The 21,328-nt window shown below is 46.9% G+C and overlaps 1 protein-coding gene across 1 annotated transcript; it reads left to right on the top strand.

Annotated features, from left to right (window-relative positions):
• Positions 1 to 222: 222 nt before the first annotated feature.
• PRSS23 (serine protease 23) lies at positions 223 to 20,996 on the top strand. Its single transcript, XM_083610037.1, has 2 exons — positions 223 to 669; positions 17,227 to 20,996. Exons 1-2 carry the CDS (start codon positions 662 to 664, stop codon positions 18,356 to 18,358), a joined length of 1,140 nt encoding a protein of 379 aa, XP_083466163.1. The 5' UTR covers positions 223 to 661; the 3' UTR covers positions 18,359 to 20,996.
• Positions 20,997 to 21,328: the final 332 nt, after the last annotated feature.

The following is a 21,328-nucleotide window of genomic DNA, read 5'->3' as shown; positions in this document are numbered from 1 at the left end:
TCTCCCCAATTCACTGCTTCTGAGGAAGGGGGAAATTGCCTTGTCCCCTTTTGCAAATCCTGCCCCCGCCCCGCGCGCGCTGGAGCTGCGCGGAGGCAGCCTCTGTTTGCGCACGGAGGGGCGTGGGCACAGGGGGGCAGCGCAGGCGGAGGGGGGGTGCGCGTCGTGGGGAGGGGCGGCTCCTCGGCTGCAGCCAGAAGGGGGTGGCTTGAGTCGCAGGGCGCCTGCGCCGAAGTACCGGCTTGCCTCCTCCTTGGGTAGGACTTTTTCCCCGCCTGCCCCCCTCGCCGCCAGCCCCATCGCGCCGAGGGGTGAGAGCAGCAGCTGGGCAGGAGGGGGCTCCGCGGTGACACCTGCAGGGAGCTCTCGGCTGCGCTCCTCTCCGGGTGCCAGGTTTTGCAAGAGAGAGAGGAGAGTCTGGGTGGGGAGGACATCTATCTGCAAACTTCGTTTTGTGTGGGTGCGAGGAAGGGGTTGCATCGACTTGGGGGAGAAGGAAGGCAACGTCCGAGCGAGCAGGGAAGACGTCTTCCTCCCCTGCAGCGCCGTGAACCTGCGAGTGATGGGACTTCAGTCTTCATCTGTCTGAGTTGTGTCTTAAAAAAAACACCTTTGCTCCCAGGACCCTTGAGAACTCTTAAATCAGCGTGCTGGCACAGCCATGAAGAGGTAAGTTGATCAAGAGTTCTAGAGAACTGTAGAGATCTTAAGCAAGGAAGCAGCCCTGCGTACCCACAAGGAAAGTCCATCTGGGACCCAACTTCCAAGTCGTTTTAGCCCAGAAGGGAGAGCATCAGCTAGAAGCCCGGCTGATCTGAAAGATGATCTGGCCACACACCTGATAGGTGATGTTGATTTGAACAATTCAATAAGATAGGATCCTTTCCTCTTTAGTGGATTATTACAGGCGTTGGGATGGCTACTCTTCCTGGGAGCCATGTGAAATGTTTGGGACTTGGGCAAGTCGAAGAGATGAAACAAAAGCCTATTGTTTTTTTAAAATTTAAACTCTTTGGGGTGGTACCTCTCTCCTTTACCTTTTTCTTGTCTACCTGAACTTTGATTCCCTATCCCTATTCTGATTCCCTATGATTACCTGTACTTAACATATTGTGGAGAGGGGCTGTAGCTCAAGGGTAGAGCATCTGCCTTGTATACCGAAGCTTCCAAGTTCAACAGCTAACCCTAACCCTGGTCTTATCTTATTGGAGAAACCCTGGCTTAAAACTGCTGCCAGTCCGTGTAGACAATACTGAGCTAGATAGACCAATGGCATGACTCTTGTGTTTCCTCTATTCCTACATAACCATACAAAGCACAGCACAGACCAAGGACAAGTGATCTTGATTCTAACTAACTCTTCTTGGAAGATTTGAAAACTTTATCCTACTTGCTGTTTGTCTAATCTCTTTGGACCCTCCCAAATTTCCACGGACCAGCAGTCTCTTTAAATTGTTTTCCATCCACCGCTGCTGCAACACCACCCTAAGAGGCACGCTCCGGGGCTTAGCAATCCCCCCCTCGGTCCCTGCATACCGAATTATTGAATTATGGGGTCTATCATGTTCTGTCCTCTCTACTAACACAGAATTGTAGAGTTGAAAGGGACCCCAAAGGATCATCTAGTCCAACCCCAAAGGAATCTCAGCTAAAGCATCCATGACCATCCAACCTCTGCTTAAAAGCCTCCGAGGAAGGAGAGTCCACCACGTCCCAAGGATGACTATTCCACATGTGCCAGATATCGCTGGACTAAGACTTCTGTCTTCCCTGACCATGGGCTATGCTTCTTGCCGGGGAAGCTTGCGGAAGTTGGATTACACTGCCTGGCGACAGTTATCCAGAGTTTCAGGCAAAAGTCTTTTCCAGCCTTATTCGGAGATCCTGGGGATTGAACCTGGAACCTTCTGTATGCTGAGCCCATGTGCTGTACCGCTAAGCCACAGCCCCCCCCCATAGTTGTGGTTATCCTCCGGTGGTCTAGTTGTGGTTATTCTGCGGTGAGACCTAAGTGCCTCTTACGTACGGTTGCTAAGTCACATCGTGGATACTCTCCTTGTACTTTTTAATTTGGTAGTGAATTGGGAGTGGAGGCAGGAGCTGCAGCGTCTCCTCTCTCTCTCTCTCTCTCTCTCTCTCTCTCTCTCTCTCTCTCTCCCCCTCCCTCCCTCCCTCCCCCCTGCCTCCCCAATTGCCCATCATCTGCAGTTCTTCCTGCTGTGCAAAATCCCTGTAGCCCTACTTGCTTAAGTAGTCTCATGTAATTCCACAACAGTCCTATAAGGTAGGCTAGAAGAGGACTGAGAAAACAAAAGAGGTTAGATAAGGCAGCAGCAAATTAAACCATGCCAACTTTGTGCTGTGGGCACAGCGTAGCTTCTCCAGGTTATATCGACCAACTTGGCACCTTTTGCAGTGCCTGCTGTAAATGCGGTTTTGGGGTGCTGTGTGTGTGTGTGTTTTACAAGAAGTACATTTTTCTCCAGTTTAGAGATAAGGTCTGTTAAGAGAAAAATATGCAGGCCACGTGGGGAAGTTTTGCAAGGACCTCTTTCGACATAAGCCATTATAACTCAGCAAAAGAAGACATTTGTGCAAGTGTTACATGGGATGGTGTCCTTTCTCGACTTGGTGCTTTCCAGATGTTTTGGATTGCAGCCAACATGACTGGGACTGGTGGAAGTTGCACTCTGGAGGGCATCAGCTTGGGCCGAACAAATGTGCATGTTGTGTTCCTACTGCACAAAGGTGGCATTGGCATCCAACATTCCTTCCACTTGGGCCTGTGCTTTTGCCCACTATGGGCATGTGGCTCTCATAAGGTTGCCTGGAGGGGAATGCATCTCTCTGTTAAAGGTTCCACACCCCTCGGCTAGAGTCTCTCCCAAGTGTTCCATTTTGGAAAAGGCCAAGAGAGGCAAAGAAACAGGAAGCACCGAGAGTTTGTGCTTCCTGTCCCCCTCTGTGTCATTGTCACTTCTGAAGCAGCTCTTAGGCCTGAGGTTTCACTGGTGGCTGATGGGGAAGTAAGTCCTTTGGAGTTCAGATTGCAGACACGGCCATTCTCCTAGAGACCAGGGAGAAGGGGTCTAGCTCAGCTGCCTTTGACAACTGGATTTCTATGTGCAGGGAATTCTATACCCCTCTCTCTTTTGCAGGAACATTCATGTGCAGTCCAGAAGCTGCTCTAACACCTCATTTGCCGTTTGTGAGAACAAGACCAAAGGGTCCAACATGTAAATAAATTTGGGTGGCGATGGGCATGTGTTTATTATGTGTGCCTGTGAAACTGAGCCAGTTTGCCCTTTTAGTATAAACACTAACATTCATTCCCTGGCACGCAGTTATCAGAAAGAAACTTTGTGCGTGTGTGTGGTTTGAGGAATTCCAAGAACACAAGGCAAGTCCACGCATGGACTTCATTTTGCTTGCCCTTGCCTTGGTTTTATTTGGATACTTTCAAAGAGTATTCTATCAAGCTATGCCTTTGGAAAGCAATTAATGTTTAACTTCTTATCTACATGCATGCGAGCACACCCAATCTGGGCTGCCCCTGCATTTTCTCAATTCAGCCTGGCTGAAAACAGACGGAAAATAGACCGGCTTTTCTTTGTTCTTGGATTCTGATTGATGATTACAGAAGCAACACTGATTGGAAGCAAATGTCCAGCTATTGTAATCCATGCTTTAATGAGGTAATGAAAGTCATGCCCTAGTTGGACATTATGGTCAATGCATATTTTTGGAAACTCCAGCACAGAATGCCTATGCGCGCACACACAGGCTCACGCGAAAACAGCTGATTAATATCATGCTTGCTTTCTTGGGTGACACCCAGGAGATACTCGCTTATTTCCACCAGCTGTAAAAAGTTTCCCTTCGTTGCGAAATAGTTGGGCTTCGGTATCCTGGAACGACTTTCGAAGTCTCTTGGAATCCATATAAATACAGTACAATGGTGGGGAAGGATCTCTCTAGCTTGCACATGCAACGTCATGAGATTGCAGCCTCAGCTGCATAAATCTGCTGTGCGAAAGCCTATAAAAACCCATCCTTTTCCCAGAGTGGCTGGCACCCAGAGTCGTGTGGGCACTGTTTTGGCATGATGTGATCCTGGGCTATTGGCGAGTGTGTCTTGATGAAACAACCGCATGAGCTGTATCCCCCTTTTAGCTTACAGTTAGCGAAAGGCTGACATTTCAAGAAAGGAGAGTGAAGTTGCCCTGCAGACCTGACCAGTCCCACCCCTCTCGCCTCTGCATTTTTGGCAAAGTCTGAAAGAGAGCTGGCTGCAGTCATAGGGTGCATGCATTTAAAGGACCCTTAAAGCACATTGCTTCCCCTGAAAGAATCCTGGGAAGGACAGTTTACCCCACACAGAACCACCATTTCCAGCACCTTTGTTAAACTACAGTTCCCAAGCTCCTTTGCGCAACGGGGAGTCTTGCATGACCAGGGCTCCCAAGCAAATGTAGAAGCCTGTCTGAAAGCTCTTCATTCATCTCCTGCAGTGCTTCCCAACCTTTTCCAGGCCACTGACCCCTTGGTTCCATAAACTTACCCTTGGTGCCCCCTGCCCTATAAAAAGTATTATTCAGAATAGTGGTTTGCACTATGAAAGACAATAGCACAATAAAATCATAGAATTATAGAGTCATAGAATAGTAGAGTTGGAAGAGACCACGAGGGCCAACTAGCCCAAATCTCTGCAATGTAGGAATCTTTTGCCCAGTGTGGGGCTCAGACCCACAACTCTGAGATCAAGAGCATCTTGCTCTGTCAACTGAGTTGCCCTCCCCATGAATTCTGAATAAAAATTCAATGAATGAAATTTGCTTTGAAATTCAAAACAGTAACAATGAATTGCACATGCATTCAAAATCCAGTTAAAACTATTTACTTTAATTCATTCAACAAATGAATCTCGATTCAGTGATACCAGCTTCACTAAGTCTGATGGTCGTTTACTCCTCCAGCAACTGCACTGTTGCCTCTGAGCATCCACCTAGGTAATACCACCGCCCCCCAGGGGGTAATATAGTCACCCTTGGGAACCACTGATCTAATGCACAGACATCAGATGGGTGTTGGCAAGGTGCTGGGAGGGACAGGAGAGGTGATCTCCCTGTGCCAGGTGGCAGGAGAGAGATCCCCAGTCTCTTTGGGGACACATTTTCGAAAATCTAAGAGCTCAAGAGCCATTCCAGGCTTGCTTTGTATTGTATATTCGTGATGATTTGTGCTCATGATGGGGCAGCTAAGCTTGAAGCCTCTTCCTTTCCTTTTTTTCAATACTTTTATTTTGCTTTAAACAAATACAGATAAATATAAACAACCAAAATTACAAAAGAAAAATCCTTAATTATAATAATGGAAAAAGCTAAAAAACTACAAAAAAATCAAAGTACATGGCATAGAACATAAGCCATTATGGGAAAGAAAAAGGAAAAAGGAAAGAAGGAGGGGGTGGGAGGGGGGAAAAGAAAAGAAAAAAGAGAGGAAAATGAGCCAAAACACAAGAAGGCGCATCTATTGTACGCTTCCGTCAAGGTCACAACAGATCATTATTCTTTTCAATTCTCTCTATCTGCATTCCATAGAATCCCTCATCTTGGTATCAGCGAATATTTCCCTATTCGGTATCATTCTAAACATAACCAGGTCTTTATTGATGAACCCTTATCCTCTAGAGAATTATTTAAACATTCCCGCATGAAGCCTCTATCAGTACTGTTTGCCCCTCCCCGCTTCCCACAGTGGAGGGGAGCCACTAAGTTCTCTCCTGCCAGTCCAGCACTCGTTTCACTGTGCTCCGTTGGCTCTCTGCTACTGTTCTGCCGTTGGATAATGGTACCCATGTTGGGCAAAAGATTCCTGCATGGCCGGGGGGGTTGGATTAGATGAGCCTCAGGCGTCCCTTCCAAAATCCACCATTCTATGATCCTGCAACTTAAGCGTAGGAACATAGGAAGCTGCCACTGGTATATAGCTCAATCCCAGCAGGGAACTCTCCCTGCTGTAACTGGAGACGCTGGGGATTGAATCTGGGGACCTTCTGAATGCTGGCAGATGTTCTGAGGCTGCATTAGAAGAACCTTTCCCCAAAAGGAACTTGGGAATGAGAGAACAGGGGCCGGGAGGACGGCTCCGTGGGCTGCATAGCATAGTCAAGAAATCCAAATTCCTTTTTTAAGTGTGTGTGGGGTGTATGAAGAGTGGGGATGTAGGCGAGCCAGACCCAGTAATTCTTAAACTAACTTTGCCAGCTGGTAACCAAATCACACAATGATCCTATTACTTTGGCGCGGGGCTGCACTCCGGCCAGCTTGCCAGCGTACCTGCTGTGTCTACTGTATGCGTTGGCAGGTACCCTGGCCCTGGACGCTCTGGCGACCTGGTTCAGATTTTCCAGCGTGTCTTCTCTCGTAACCCTCAAATTAGCAGGGATTTGGGAAGGAACAGTCTCAAGAAGCACAGCATCGCCAACAGGCTGTGTCTCAACAGACGTAGCTTTTGTGTGTGTGTCAAAATGTGCTTCTGTAATCCTTAAAGTGCCTTGCTTGTGTTTTTAACAACCTGCGCGGCCAAGAAAAGCTGTTTGAATGCTTTGCCAGGAGTGGGAACTATTGCTGGATTCTCATTCTGTACAGTGGTACCTCGGGTTACAGATGCTTCAGGTTACAGACTCCGCTAACCCAGAAATAGTACCTTGGGTTAATAACTTTGCTTCAGGACGAGAACAGAAATCACGGCATGGCAGCAGCGGGAGGCCCCATTAGCTAAAGTGGTACGTCAGGTTAAGAACTTTGCTTCAGGATGAGAACAGAAATCACGGCATGGCAGCAGCGGGAGGCCCCATTAGCTAAAGTGGTACGTCAGGTTAAGAACTTTGCTTCAGGATGAGAACAGAAATCACGGCGTGGCAGCAGCGGGAGGCCCCATTAGCTAAAGTGGTACCTCAGGTTAAGAACTGTTTCAGGTTAAGAACAGACCTCCAGAACGAATTAAGTTCTTAACCCGAGGTACCACTGTGTAATAATTTGTTTAAAGACGCTCTTTGCTCTGCCTTCCCGCCTCCTCCCCCTGCACTGCCCCCGCTCTCCTTGTTAATCATTCTGGCTCCTTGCCCTGTGGAAAAAACTATCTTCATTGCAAAATGTAATGGAGACTATTCTTCTTGCAGTTTCCCCCCTCCTCTCCCCCCAGTGGCGTAGCGTGGGTTGTCAGCACCCGGGGCAAGGCAAGTAATTTGCGCCCCCTAACCCGTGGATTTGCGCCCCCTAACCCGTGGATTTGCGCCCCCTAACCCGTGGATTTGCCCTAACCCCAGATGTTGCGCCCGGTGCGGCCGGCACCCCCTGCACCCCCCACGCTACGCCACTGTCTCCCCCCCTCTCAAAACTGTACATTGCAGGAACAAATTCTAATTAGCAGGACTGAAGAAACACCTCCTAAATAGTGACCTTCATTACAAAAACAAAAACAAACCGTAGGCATTTAGAATGGATGTCCTTACTGCAAAGGTGATTCATGCCGTAGAGAGAGTGAGTTTGTAGGTATGGAAAAAAAGAGGGCATGCTCTTTCCATGTCATATCCCTGAGAGGTGAAAAAGGCTGCTTGCATCTCATCCAGATGTAAGTCAAGTATTCCATGTGGTCAAAGAACACCCAAATTGCCTGCCACAAGAAATAAAGTAAATTATCCAACTGAAGTCTCCCGTGAGCAGGAGAAACAGCTTTCCAAATACAGGAGGCCTTCTCTTTCCAGCTCTGTGGGATGGGAAGGCTGCCCTACTGTACCTGCTAGAAGCAAGACCCAGTTAACTCAACGGAATCGGCTTTTCTCAGCAGGAATGTTTAGGTTTGCACAGTAATTGCTACAGGTAGGATATCGGTGCATGCTTCAATTCATTTTTTTATTGGTTGCTGGTTTTAAATTTTTTCAATGTAGCTGTTTTTAGTGGTAATTTTATTGGGCTTTCTCTAAGCAGGTGTGTTCAGATTTGCACAATAATTGCTGTACCTGCACAGGTAGAATGTTGGTGTGTGTTTCTTTTCTCTCTTTCTTTTTATAAAATTTATTTATTTGGTTTTTCAGATTAAAATTTTACAGTCACATATCCAACATACAACATAAAAATAAGATTCCAAGGAATCTCTTGGAATTCCCTCCTCCCCTTTGCGGGTCCTTTTCTTAATCATTTCCTCCTGCATCTTTGATGACAATCTAAATCTTTTACCTCTCCATTATGTCCAAAATTCACCATTCAACTACAAGTGTTATTCCAATCCTACTAAAGATTTTAACAGTTTACAATGGTCTTTAAGATAAGTTATAAATTTTCTCCATTCTTTATTAAAATTTTGGTCTTCTTGATTCTGGTTATTTTAGCCATCAACTTGATCTGCCATTCTTCTCTGTTAGGGACTTTTTATCTTCTTTCCATCTTTGTGTGTTTCAGTTTGTTTTTAGTTGGTTGCTGAGTTTAAGTTTTTAAAAAATAAATAAATAGATAACTGCTTTTAGTTGTGAGTTTATTGGTTTTTCTCTTTGCAAGTCACTTTGAGGGTTGGTTTTTCAATCAAGCGGTGTATAACTATTATTAAACAAAATAAATAATAGTTTTTGTGGGCTTACCTCCACTGATGGAGGTGAGGGGTAAGGTTAAGTTCCCACAGGTACCTCTTACCATTTATTGTAAACCTTTTCAGTTGCAAGGGTGAAGAGCGCTACCAATAACTTTTTGGGGTGGGTGGGGGGTAATTTGGGGGAAGTTGCTTTTGTGTAAGTGCTTTACTGCGCCTCTTCGCAATGGCAGGTGTGGGGATCCCCAACTCTGCAGAAATCAGGGTTGCGGTTACATGCGCAGAAACACACCCTTTTATGGGAGAAGCGGCTTCCAGGGTCAGCTTCACTGCCTAGCATCCCCTGCTGGCCAGGTACTGCAACTGCAGGCATCTCTGAACAGGAAGAGGAAATGATTCGGCAGGAAACAGGAAGCAAACCCACTCCAGTAGCCATTGCAATGGTATAGATAGCAAGTGGCAGGGAATGGGAATTACCCCCGAGTCCACTGCTGTGGGAATAAGAGATCTCCAGGATCTGGCATCATTTTCTGTGAAGAGAGCAGATGCTAGAGTTTTCCAGAAGGCTACCTGAAATATACTCAGAGTCGCAAAGTGATTTCATGCTCTTTATTCAGCTCATAGAGGTGAGGAGGAATGAATGAATGTCCCCTCAAAGTATCTGCTTTATATACATTATTTACACAATGGGCTGCACATGATTGGCTAATTCCGGAATTCTACTGTAAGCCAATCAGGTTGTGGATTCACTTCTATCTGGAGCATGATTGGGTGGTTCCTGCCAAGCAATCATACTGCTGTATTGTTCTAGGACCAATCAGACTGCTGCCTTTTGGATCCTATTGTTCTAGGACCAATCAGACTGCTGCAGTTTGGATCCTATTCAACTCAGTACATAACACTACCGATTTTTTTGGTAATTGACATGGCTGCCTGTGCTTTCCCAGGGTTCCAGTACACCTGTGCCTTAATGACTTGACCCGAAGTTGACGGTCGTTGACCTCTCAATTGACCAAAGTATTTTTGACCCATCTAAGGCCACCTCTGATCCAGCCTTCAGTAACACTAATGCACTAGAACTATAGCTATCTACGTTTCCCTTTTTAAAAGGGAAATTCCCTTATTCCGAATAGGATTCCTTGCAAGAAAAGGGAAAAGTTGACAGCTATGGCTAGAACCTAGTTTGATCTATGGCGGGAAGGCGGGTGGGATGGAGACGTGGCCGTTAGACACCCTGCATAGGCTGTGTGCCTTTCTCTAAGCTTGCCGTCATGCTCAGGTGTGTAATTGTAGGGATGACAAAAGACAGGCAACTCCCAGCTTTAAAAGCAGGAGAGAAGGAAACCTGTATTTTGGAGCCCAGGGCCATAGCTAAGGAGGGGAGCCAGCTGGGGTCTCAGCCCTGGGTGAAGCCTCTAGATGGGCACCACTGAGGCTCCCAACTTGCCAGGGGCTTCCTCCGACTGCAGCCCCTCCTTGGGCTCCAGAGTCTAAAAGTGTCCCTGATGTAGGAGAAGCAGGGAAACCAGGAAAATGATCATACCCCCTTCCTGTTTGTTTATGGTATCAGAACATCACCTCCTGTCCTTTTTGGAAACAGAAGCACTTTGGAGTATTGCTTGCTCATGTGTTCTCTCTCTCTCTCTCTCTGTGTGTGTGTTTGGATCTAAATGACAACATACATGTTTACACCATGTGGATATATAAAGAGGGCACTGCTGCATACAATCTGCTACAAACACTGAGTCCTCTTTATACTGAAAATAAAATACCTGCAATGAAAGAAATGTGATGCTGACATACAAAGCACTTTGTATTTATCCCTTCCTGTAATTTGGAATGAAAATGTAGCCAATCCACTTTAAATTCCTTAATTGCAATGGTTCAGCAGCCAGCAATTTTTAAAGGAAACTTGTGGAGTATTTATTCTTTTATTTTATTCTTTAGAGCATGGGTAGGCAAACTAAGGCCTGGGGGCCAGATCCGGCCCAATCGCCTTCTAAATCCGACTCATGGACGGTCTGGGAATCTGCATGTTTTTACATGAGTAGAATGTGTCCTTTTATTTAAAATGCATCTCTGGGTTATTTGTGGGGCATAGGAATTTGTTCTCCCCACCTCAATATAGTCTGGCCCCCCACAAGGTCTGAGGGACAGTGGACTGGTCCCCTGCTGAAAAAGTTTGCTGACCCTTGCTTTAGAGCCTTAAACTGCAAGTCTTTAGTGCTCAGAAGTAAGTCCCACTGAATGCAATGGAGCTTACTCCCAGATAACTGTGTAAAAATGCTGTAGTCTTATACTGCAATCTTAAGCATTTTTACTCAGTAGTAAGTCCCACTGAGGGACGTGGGTGGCGCTGTGGGTAAAACCTCAGTGCCTAGGACTTGCTGATCGTCAGGTCGGCGGTTCGAATCCCTGCGGCGGGGTGCGCTCCCGTTGCTCGGTCCCAGCGCCTGCCAACCTAGCAGTTCGAAAGCACCCCCGGGTGCAAGTAGATAAATAGGGACTGCTTACTAGCGGGAAGGTAAACGGCGTTTCCGTGTGCTGCGCTGGTTCGCCAGATGCAGCTTGTCATGCTGGCCACGTGACCCAGAAGTGTCACGTGTCACCATTAGGTCCAGTCGCGGATGACTCTGGGGTTGTGGCGCTCACCTCGCTTTATTGGCCGAGGGAGCCAGCGTACAGCTTCCGGGTCATGTGGCCAGCATGACTAAGTCGCTTCTGGCGAACCAGAGCAGCGCATGGAAACGCCGTTTACCTTCCTGCGGGAGCGGTACCTATTTATCTACTTTCACTTTGACATGCTTTCGAACTGCTAGGTTGGCAGGAGCTGGGACTGAGCAACGGGAGCTCACCCCATTGTGGGGATTCGAACTGCCAACCTTCTGATCAGCAAGTCCTAGGCTCTGTGGTTTAACCCACAGTGCCACCCACGTCCATAATACTTCTTAGAATTCCTCAAATGATCTATTACTTTCTGATGAGATCTACTTAAGGTTGAATGAAAGCCAGATACACACACAGACAATTTTACTCTTTGGAGAGACTTATCTCTTCTCCAGCCTCTTTCAAACTCCTTTTTAGGCCCTTTCTGAACAATTGTTTTGAGATGTGTTTGTGTGTGTGTGTGTGTGTACACATGCAAACACACATGGGGTGTGTGTGACAAACTGGGTCTTTGGCCCAGGTGACAGAAACCCTGGCTTCGGCCCTGTGAAGCCTACTAAACGTAAGCTCACCAAAAAGTGATGGAGGAGTTGAAGACAGCAATGTTGCCTTGCTGTTGGTGGCTATTAGCTATGATGGCTGTGCTTGGCCCCCATAGCTGGAGGAAGCAATGCTTTTGAATGGCGGCTGCTGGAAACCACAGGAGCTTAAAGTGCTCTTGTGCACAATCCTGCTTGCAGGTTTTCCATGAGCATCAAGTTGGCTACTGTGAGAACAGGATGCTGCTCCCCCTGCAGGCTATTCTAATGGCCTTGCTGGATTCTACAGGACTCATGCAGTCAAAGGACTGTTTCTGATCCTTTTCCAAGGAATAAAATCAGGAGCGGTGGTTCTTTTAAATAAGAGTTTACCCAGCGCAATTTTAGGTTATTTTTTAGTGATCAAGATTTAATATATATTTTTAACTGCCGCTATATCTGAATTGTCTCTGTTATACCCAATTGCCATTCAATGTATTCCTGTTGTGTTTTATAATTTTCCTGATATTGTAAGTGAGCCGGAACTGGTCTGTGACCATAGTACAGTGGTACCGCTGGTTACGTACTTAATTTGTTCTGGAGGTCCGTTCTTAACCTGAAACTGTTCTTAACCTGAAGCACCACTTTAGCTAATGGGGCCTCCCGCTGCTGCCGTGCCACCGCTGCGCAATTTCTGTTCTCATCCTGAAGCAAAGTTCTTAACCCGAGGTACTATTTCTGGGTTAGCGGAGTCTGTAACCTGAAGCGTATGTAACCCAAGGTAGCACTGTAATAAAATTTGTTTACCCAGTGCGTGCTTCAAAAAGAAAGTAAGATGCAACTTAATCATTAAGTAGCATGAGGTAATGGTACCAATAGAGAAATATGAAAAAGATGAGGAAATGAATTATTATTATTATTATTAATATTAATATTAATATTAATATTAATATTAATACATGCATATCCCATCTTCCAAAGAAGCCCAATGTGGAATATATGGGTCGTTCCCCCCCCCCATTGCCATCCTCACAACCATTCTGTGGGGTAGAAAAGGTTGAGGGAAGTGACTGACCCAAGGTCATCCAGGGAGCTTCTTGGCTGTAGTGGGAATTTGAACCCTGATCTCCCAGGTCCTAGTCCAGCCCTCTCATCACTGCACCACATTGGCTCTAACACGACATTATCTTTCCATTTCTCCTGCTGTTGCCCCACTGTTCATCCCAGCACTTGGAATGCAAAGACTCCCTGTTCCTGAACATCAAAGCTCCATGGATGCAGCAAATAGCCGTTGATAAAGCAATCCTCCACGAATCTGTCTGTCCCATTTTAAGCACGCCATCCAAGTCAACATAGATAGGTGGGCTGTAAATTCCACATTCCAAATTCCATTATGGGACACCCAAAGAAGTGTGTTCCTATGCCTTGTCCTTAACTTACAGCACATTGGTTTGTTGGAAGCCACCCAGAGTGGCTGGGGAAACCCAGCCAGATGGGTGGGGTATAAATATTAAATTGTTGTTGTTGTTGTTGTTGTTGTCATCGTCGTCACCATCATCATCATGGAACCCTTATTGCTATGCGAGGAGGAGGAGACTGTCCAACTTGCCCATACTTTTTATGCAAGATGATGCTCCTTTATACACCTTCAATATACAGTATTCCTCCTTTTGGTTTCCCTAAACCCCCAAATCACCATTCATCTATCTCTGCAATAAGGCCTGTAGAGAAAAATATGCCAGATGTACCAGCTGATACAGAGCGTTCCCTAGTCAGTTCCCTTGATGCCGTCATGTTTTCCAGCGACAGTGACATCTTCTGGACATAACAGTGCCTAGAGGCAAAAAAAAGCTGGATATTCTTCGTTCCTCTCCCTTTCTTTTAATTCAGCCAAGCTAGCGAAGCCACCAGGCGAGGGAGATTTGCAGCAAACTTAGCAAGCCAGGTAAAACAACAATATTAGAGCACTTGAAAACGCACACATACAAATCACTCCCATCGGTAGGTGCAGTTCTTGAAGCACATTTTCTTGCAAGTTTCCGTTGTTTTTGATTTGACAGAGAAGCTGATGGAGAAAAGCAATTGCAGCTGTAATAGGCTCACCTAGTGATCTGCCCTGAATGACTGCTGCATAGTCAGTTGGATGCAATGCACCACGGGCATGTTTTGAGTGTTCTGTTTTTCGAAAGAGAGCTCCTTCCATGCCGTCCTGCCACCTGGATCAGGGGAAAGAAGCGCATGAAGACACCAGCTGTTGCCTCCTGAAGTTTTGCTATTCATTAAAAAAATACCAGTGCGGCATACAAGAATTTTATCTAAAGCCATACAGTACCAAACCACGTAGAAAGGTAAAATCAGAAATGGCTAACCGTTATGGAAAGATGTGTTAATTGCCTGCATAAGCCTGATGTTTTCAGCAGGCGTTTAAAAGTTGGCACAGAAGGCGCCCGCTTAATCTCTGCTGGCAGAGCCATTCCGCAAGAGGAGGCTGGTGGCGCTTAGGGCTCGGTTCCTTGTGGTTGTCAAACTAGCCTCGCCAACTCAGTAACAACTGACGACCTAGAAACCAGGATATCGGGGTTCAGGCAGTCTCTGAGGTACCCTGGACTTAAGCTGTCCAGGGCTTTGTAAATTCCTCCAAGGACCTTGAACTTGGCTCAGTTGTAGATAGGCAGCCAGTGCAGATGTTTTAACAATGGCATCACATGTTCTTGGCCACATGCCCCCATCATCAATCTGGCTGCCGTCCTCTGCACCAGCTGGAGCATCTAAACCAGCCCTTGAGATATCTGAAGATGTCCATCATACCTCCTCTCAGTCTCCTCTTTTCCAGGCTAAGCATATCCAGCTCCTTCAACCACTCCTCATAAGGCTTGGTTTCCAGGCCATTGATCATTTTGGTTGCCCTCCTCTGCACTTTCCAGCTTGTCAACATCCTTCTTAAATTCTGGTGCCCAGAACCGGACATAGTATTCCAGATGTGGTATGACCAAGGCAGAATAAAGTGGTAGTATTACTACCCTTGATCTGGACACTAGACTTCTGTTGATGGAGTCTAGAAGAACATTAGCTTTTCTGCTGCTGCATCACACTGTTGACTCATGTTAACATGACCCCTAGATCCTTTTCACATGTACTACTGACAAGCCAGGTGTCTCCCATCTTATATTTTTGCATCTTGTTTCTAAGTGCAGAACCTTACATTTGTCCCTATTGAAATTCATTCTGTTAGCTTGGGCCCAAGGTCTTTTTTGAACCCTGATTCTGTCTTCTGTGCCATTAGCTACGCCTCCCATCCATCCAGGTTGTTACCTGGATCAAATAATTTGTGTGGATTTGTGCTGCGCAGCCTGCAAAACAGATCGATATTCCGCCAGGGCTCAAATAATAACATTTAGTTAGTGACTTCATCTCTTGACTTTAGTTAGTCATCACCTCTTGGTCCAGCCTACCTCACAGGGTTGTTAAGAGGAATAATTTGAGGTGAATCCTGAGCTCCTTGCAGCAGCAGCAGGAGGAAATAAATGTGGTACAGAAAACAAACCAGAGAAGCAAGCATGCACCCATTCGGTCTCCATCTGGAGAAGTTTTGAGGACTGGGAGTAGCAGAGCTGTGGCCTAACTCTGGCCAGGTACAGCAGGTAACCTGATTATCCGCAGACTGAAGGCAGCATGGGGTGGAATTGTGGGTTGCAGCACAGAGGGCTGCTTTGTGAATGCTAGGAGGGACCATTCCTCCCTCGCACAGCTGCGGACACCTTTTCTAAGAGCCGGTTGTATTCTGTTCCGTTGAGGCATTTCAAGAATGATGCTAAGCTGCTCCGGCCATTATTGGTTTAACCCCAGCCGGGTTTAAATATGCATAAGCTGCATCTAATAGCTGTGATTTGTTTGAGTAATCCCTTATCGGGAATGGGCAGGCCTTCCCTCCTCCTCTCTCGCAAGGGAGCATTTGGGCTCCTGCAGAGATTCAGCTGTCTGGCTAATTTTCAAATAAGCCAAAGTCCTGCATATTTCCTTGGCATAGTTGTGGTACCTGCAGCTCTTCGCTACTGGAGACCTCACTTAATCTGCCTGTCATCTACAAATACACCCTACGATGTGGCTTTTATCATCCGAGCCGAGGAAGAACGCTGCCCTGGGTTTCCTGGGGGATTTAATTTAACATGGAAAACGGTGGCTGCTATTAGTCTACAATTATCACCCACACACACTGTCCAATTTAGCTGCACCAGTAGATCCACTTCGTTTCCCCCAATGCAAATCTGAAAGGCTATGCTATTTAATTAGACTTCTTCACCGCTTGCGACTGTGAAGGAAAGGAGCCCCTAGACCTCAAGAGCAGAATAAACAAGATCATGTATCTCTCGTCTCAGGTCTGTTTGTTTCAGCTGTGGGATGCTTCTTGCTAACAAGTTAGAACCAGTGTGGAATTGTGGACTGCAGAAGAGCCGTAGCTCAATCGCAGAACATCTGCTTTGCATGCAGAAGGTCGCAGGTTCCATCCCTGCCATCTCCAGTTCTGTCAATACTTATTGGCAACAGCTCTCCAGGCAGGGTTGACCTCTTCAGCCCTATCTGGAGATGGTGGGGATTTCAATTATGAACTCCATTGGGTGGCCTTGGGCTAGTCACTGGGAATGGAGTTTCATAGAATCGGGCCCACAATACTGCTGGAAATGAGTGGCGCATCAGAACCATGCAGGACCACAAAACAGTGACTCCCCTGAAGACCCCAGTGATCAGGCAGGGATTAGGTGAGCCTTGAGGTATCCACCCAAATCGTTAAGGGCCTAGTAAATTAATTACAAGAATCATGAATCTGGCCTGATAGTATTTGGACAGGCAGTGTAGACTTTTGAACACTGGAGTTATGCGTTGGACGTAATTTGTTCCACTCAGGAGTCTGGCCCCGGCATTTTGCACCAGCTGGAGTCTCCACACGAGGCCCAAGAGTAGCTCCATCTCAATAACCATCTTGCAGTAACCAAGTCTTGAGGTTACCAATGCATGGATCTCTGTGGCCAGGGTGGTTGAGGGAGCCAGGAAAAGGGGAGATATGACAGCCATCTTCAAATATCTCAAGGGCTGTCAGATGGAAGAGGGAACAAGCTTGATTTCTCCTGCTCTGGAGGGTAGGACTCGAACCAATGGCTTCAAGTTACAAGAAAGGAGATTCCAATTAAACTTTCTGACAGTAAGAGCTATTTGACAGTAGAATGATCTCCCTTAGGAGGTTATGGACTCTCCTTCTCTGGAGGTTTTTAAGCAGAGATTGGACGGCCATCTGTCTTGGATGTTTAGTTGAGAATCCTGGATTGCAAGGGGTTGGACTTCGATGACCCTCAGGGTCCCGTCCAGCTCTACAGTTCTATGATCTACTTTGATGTTCTGTAATAAATCACAATATGTTATATAAATGATAAATAAATAACATCTTCCTTCCTTTTCACAGTTCAGGGTTCACCATGGCCAGCCTACCATGCCTTCTCTTACTCCTGTGGACCATCAACGGTGTTCTACCTTCCAGTTCTCATTGGAGGCCCACCTGGCCAGCCTACAGAGTCCCCGTCGTTCTGCCACAATCAACCACTTATTTGGACAAACCACAGTTTGATGCCGAAGCTAAGCTGGAAGTGGTCTCGTCTTGCAGCCCGTCTTGCCACAAGAGTTCCCCGCTACCTACTTATGAGGAGGTGAAGGATTACTTGTCCTACGAAACTTTGTACTCCAACGGCTCCCGAACAGAGACGGAAGTAGGCATCTACATTCTGACCGGTGGCAGCGCCGGGACGCAGAGCAGATCTCGGGCCAAGAGGCAGATCTACGGATACGACACGAGGTTCAGCATTTTCGGCAAGGACTTCTTGCTCAACTACCCCTTTTCCACTTCTGTGAAGTTGTCCACGGGCTGCACCGGGACTTTGGTGGCCGAGAAGCATGTCCTCACGGCCGCCCACTGCATCCACGATGGCAAAAGCTACGTCAAAGGGGCCAGGAAACTGCGTGTGGGGTTCCTGCGGCCGAAGCTGAAAGATGGCAGCAAGGGGGCGGACATCAGCAGCTCCCCTGAGCCGGAAAGGATGAAATTCCAGTGGATCCGAGTGAAACGGACTCACGTCCCCAAAGGGTGGATCAAAGGGAATGCCAACGACATTGGCATGGATTACGACTATGCCCTCTTGGAGCTCAAGAAGCCCCACAAACGGAAGTTTATGAAGATTGGCGTGAGCCCGGCTGCAAAGCAACTGCCTGGTGGGAGAATCCACTTCTCAGGTTATGACAACGACCGGCCCGGGAACCTGGTCTACCGCTTCTGCGACGTCAAAGACGAAACGTACGACCTCTTGTACCAGCAGTGTGACGCCCAGCCGGGCGCCAGCGGCTCGGGAGTTTACGTACGGATGTGGAAGAGGCAGAGCCGCAAGTGGGAGCGCAAGATCATTGGGATATTTTCCGGGCACCAGTGGGTGGACACAAACGGCTCCCCGCAGGATTTCAATGTGGCCGTTCGCATCACTCCCCTCAAATACGCGCAGATTTGCTACTGGATTACAGGCAACTATCAGCACTGCAGGGACGGCTAAAGACAATGGGCATCCTTTTTTTAAAAAAAAAGAAAGAAAATAAATGGCCTCGGTTGCTGAATCGGGGGCAGGGTGGGGTGGGGGGAAAGGGGAAGCGAAACTCTTCTATATTGCCGGTGCTATGGGGCGCAGTTCTGTTTTTCTTTTTTATAAATACCTGGATGCAGGAATCAATAGGGAAGTCTGTCTTGTTTGTAAAGGTGTTTTATGTTACATACTATGCGCAGCCAGGCTGGCCTTAGATACTGGGGCATCCTGGGGTGCAGACCTGGCTCTGCCCTTCTCCCACAACTCCCCTTCCTGGTGCCCATGTCATGGCAAAACACTCTCCCCCCCCCCCTTTGGCTGTCTTCTAACTTAGGCGCTTTGCCTAACTTGTGCGCTTTGTATTTGATTTTTGCAAACTGTTGTTCCTGGGGCTCCTGGCCCTCAAGTCAAGTCAGAGAGCACGGCGTTGATAGGAGCTGAACCAGGGATGGTGGCCAATTTAAAGTTGAAGTGAGACAGGGGTAGGCGTGAGCGTGGCTGTGGGCTGTGTTTTTTGTTGCACTGCTGTGGCTGCTTTCTCCAGGCAAGCAAGAGAAGAAAAACTCTCAGCTTTGATGCTCCCGTGTAGATAGGCTATACACTTTGCATCAGTCAAGTTCTCCCCGAAAAAGGCTTTTTGTCTGAAATGTATTTAGCGTCGGTAGCTCTGATTTCTATTTCTGGAAGCTATTATATTCAGAGCGGAGGATATTGTGAGTCTGTGGGAGCACAGAGCAGCTTCAGAATTTACCGTAAATTCCTAAGAATCGCAGGGTGTTTTGGAAGCTAGTCCACCACGGCAACACACCCACCATATTCGGCCATATGCACAGACTTCTCCACTAACCTGTTCTGCTTTGCAGCCAAAGCTGGATTTGCACAATGTTGGTTCGACTAGCCCACAAAGCCACCTCCCACTTAGCTGGAGCAGGGCTGTGCACAGCGCTGATTGGCTGCTCCTTTGTGTCAATCGCAAAACCACCTCTCCCTTCTTGGAGCTGTGCTGTACATGGTTCTGATTGGTTGGCCCTCACTGATCATGAAGCCACTCCCTCCCTCTCTCATTGTTTTCGCCCAAATGTATATATTGCAACCTTTAAAAAAATGCAAGGGACATTCCCAGCCCTACCTGGAGTTGCAGATGGGGAGCTGAACCTGGGACCTTCAGCATGAACAGCAGATGCACTAACACGGAGCCCTGTCTCTGTGGGTGGCGCTGTGGTCTAAACCACTGAGCCTCTTGGGCTTGCTGATTGGAAGGTTGGCGGTTCGAATCTCCACGACGGGGTGAGCTCCCGTTGCTCTTTCCCAGCTCCTGCCAACCTAGCAGTTCGAAAGCAAACCAGTGCAAGTAGATAGATAGGTACCACTGCAGTGGGAAGGTAAATGGCATTTCCGTGCGCTCTGGCACTTGTCACAGTCCTTTGTGCGCCAGAAGTGCTTTAGCCATGCTGGCCACATGACCCAGAAAACTGTCTGTGGACAAACGCCGGCTCCCTCGGCCTGTGAAGCGAGATGAGCGCCACAACCCTATAGTTGCCTTTGACTGGACTTAACCGTCCAGCGATCCTTTACCTTTACCCAGAGAACAGCTGAAGGAGAGGAGAGGCACCTCCCAATAGCATCAAATTTCAACTGTCCCGAGTCTGTTCAAGCCAGGAGCAAAGTTTCCTTTTAGCTAGAGGGACTGGCAAGGCTAAGTGGGCTTTGCAGCAGAAGCAGCTGCTTTCTTTCTTTCTTTCTTTCTTTCTTTCTTTCTTTCTTTTTCTTTCTTTCGTTGGGTAGCCCATGCCAATGCGGAGTTCAGAAGTAAGTTTACTGAGTGCTGCTCGCTGTGTGGGATCTGTTACCTTTATTTATGCCTCGTCTTTCTTTTTTCTCCCGTGGTTTTACCTTTCCTCTTGTTCCCCCCCAAATTCTCCAGCGATTCTCAGCAACTAGAGAGCAGGCAAGTTTTAGTGAGGTTCCCCCTCCCACTTTTTCCCCTTTTAACTGCACTGATATCCCTTAGCATAATGGATGCAAACTGAGAAGGGCATTTGAGCTTTCGCACACCAAGATTGCCAAACACAATCTCTCCAGGGTTCAGCTGTTTTTCCAGAGCACAGTGCAGTCTCGGAAGCCGGGCTGGTGCCTCGCAATTAGGGATAGCAGAAGATGTCTGTTTCAGTTTCTTGCAATCTCTCATTTTCCCCATCTTGAGTTCTCCACATTTCCGCATCATTTTGCAATTTTCACAGAATCCCTGTGAAAATTTGTCAGCATTTTAATGCAAACTTTCTCCATGCACATTTTTGTAAGTTGGAGTTCTTGTTATTAAATATACCACGAAAAAAGCACACCAAGAACTCAGGCCAATGTAAGTTTCAATAGTGGGAGTTTCTAACCCATAATTGACTTCTGACTTCTGCTCTAAAGACCTCCATGTCGAATCTGACTAACATGAACTTATCTCTACTCATAAACTCTTATCTCTAATTCTGTAACGAATTTCTGTGTTATACATATCTTGATGAGTTTGAGTTTGTAATCTCTGTTAGAGTTTGTAATCTCTATTTGAGTTTGTAATCCTTGTCAGAATACATACTTTTGAATAGATTAGTTTTTGTTACTATTGACTATTGATTAGCGAGTAGAGACCACTCCCACTAGTGGAACTTACATTGGGCTGAGTTCTTGCTTTGCACATTTTTGTATGCAGTCTTCCCTGTCAACCACATTTTTTGCAATGCAATTTCCATTAATATAATGCATTTTCCCGCCAATAAGTGCAATTAAATGCATATGCATTTTTGCACATGTCGCCTGGCCAGAGAACCACACTTGCAAGATCCTTCAAAATGTGAATTTCGAAGGGCGGCTGTGTTTTGGTTTGCCTATTGATGCTGAAAATGCAAATTAGGTAAGTTCACATTTAAATGCAAACTGAATTGAGATTCCCCT

Source organism: Podarcis filfolensis, assembly GCF_964270895.1.
Source record: "Podarcis filfolensis genome assembly, chromosome: 4".
NCBI classification, from domain to species: Eukaryota; Metazoa; Chordata; class Lepidosauria; order Squamata; family Lacertidae; genus Podarcis; species Podarcis filfolensis.
The sequence above is the reverse complement of the archived record's forward strand: the minus strand, read 5'-3'. Positions and strand labels throughout refer to the sequence as shown.